The sequence below is a fragment of the Lottia gigantea genome (genome assembly GCF_000327385.1).
Source record: "Lottia gigantea unplaced genomic scaffold LOTGIsca_453, whole genome shotgun sequence".
NCBI lineage: Eukaryota > Metazoa > Mollusca > Gastropoda > Lottiidae > Lottia > Lottia gigantea.
Window position 1 is genome coordinate 32,843 of NW_008709585.1, and position 699 is coordinate 33,541.

Below are 699 nucleotides of genomic sequence, written 5' to 3' on the forward strand. Positions count from 1 at the left end.
TTTTTTGTTTATCCAGACAGTACTTAAATGGGCAATTATGACTCTTTATCAATTGCAATAAGAACATAATGATATGATCAAATATCCACGATAATTCATTAGAAACATCAATTAATCATATAGTTTGCTTAATTCAACACTCAAAAATAAGGAAAACCATCTTTAAGGCCCAAGGATATGGTATATTCCATGAAATTTAAAGAACAATACTTCATTTGTCTATAGCTTACTTGTTAACTAAATCTTGTAATTTCTGTATTGGTTCTGGTTCTCCTGCTCTACCACAAGCTAAAATTTCACCAGATTCATATACTCGGATAATACGATCTGCAGAATTCACCAGAAAACAACTGAAATCCAAACACATATTGGAAATGAAATTATTGTCCCACTCTTCTGCACTTAATTGAGCTAATGAAGAAAGGCAATTCCAAGCAGTGTGCAATAAGGGTAATTTTGCCAGGACAGCAGCATTAACCTACTCTTTTTTGATTGAACTGTCGAGGGATCTTTATTGTCCTATCTAAATGACTAGACGCTTTTTCCATGTCACATTCAGGTATCTTCTGATTTGCATTTTATCATTAATAAGAAGTGTAATGGGTGTGTCTTCTGAGGTAGATTGACACAATGCGCTCACTCCTCTGAGACAAGAAAAACAGTCCAGCATTCAAGTATCTTCTGATTTGTATTTCACTA

The 699-nt window shown here is 33.8% G+C and overlaps 1 protein-coding gene across 1 annotated transcript in view; it reads right to left on the bottom strand.

Moving 5' to 3' along the window:
- Positions 1–226: 226 nt before the first annotated feature.
- The window catches only part of LOTGIDRAFT_145817 (hypothetical protein), a gene marked incomplete at both ends in the record, with an annotated part of 2,897 nt that continues 2,424 nt past the window's right edge, over positions 227–699 (bottom strand). The window contains one exon of the mRNA XM_009061037.1: positions 227–350. Within this exon, the coding sequence (XP_009059285.1) occupies positions 227–350 (124 nt within the window). The remainder of the gene's footprint in view (positions 351–699) is intronic.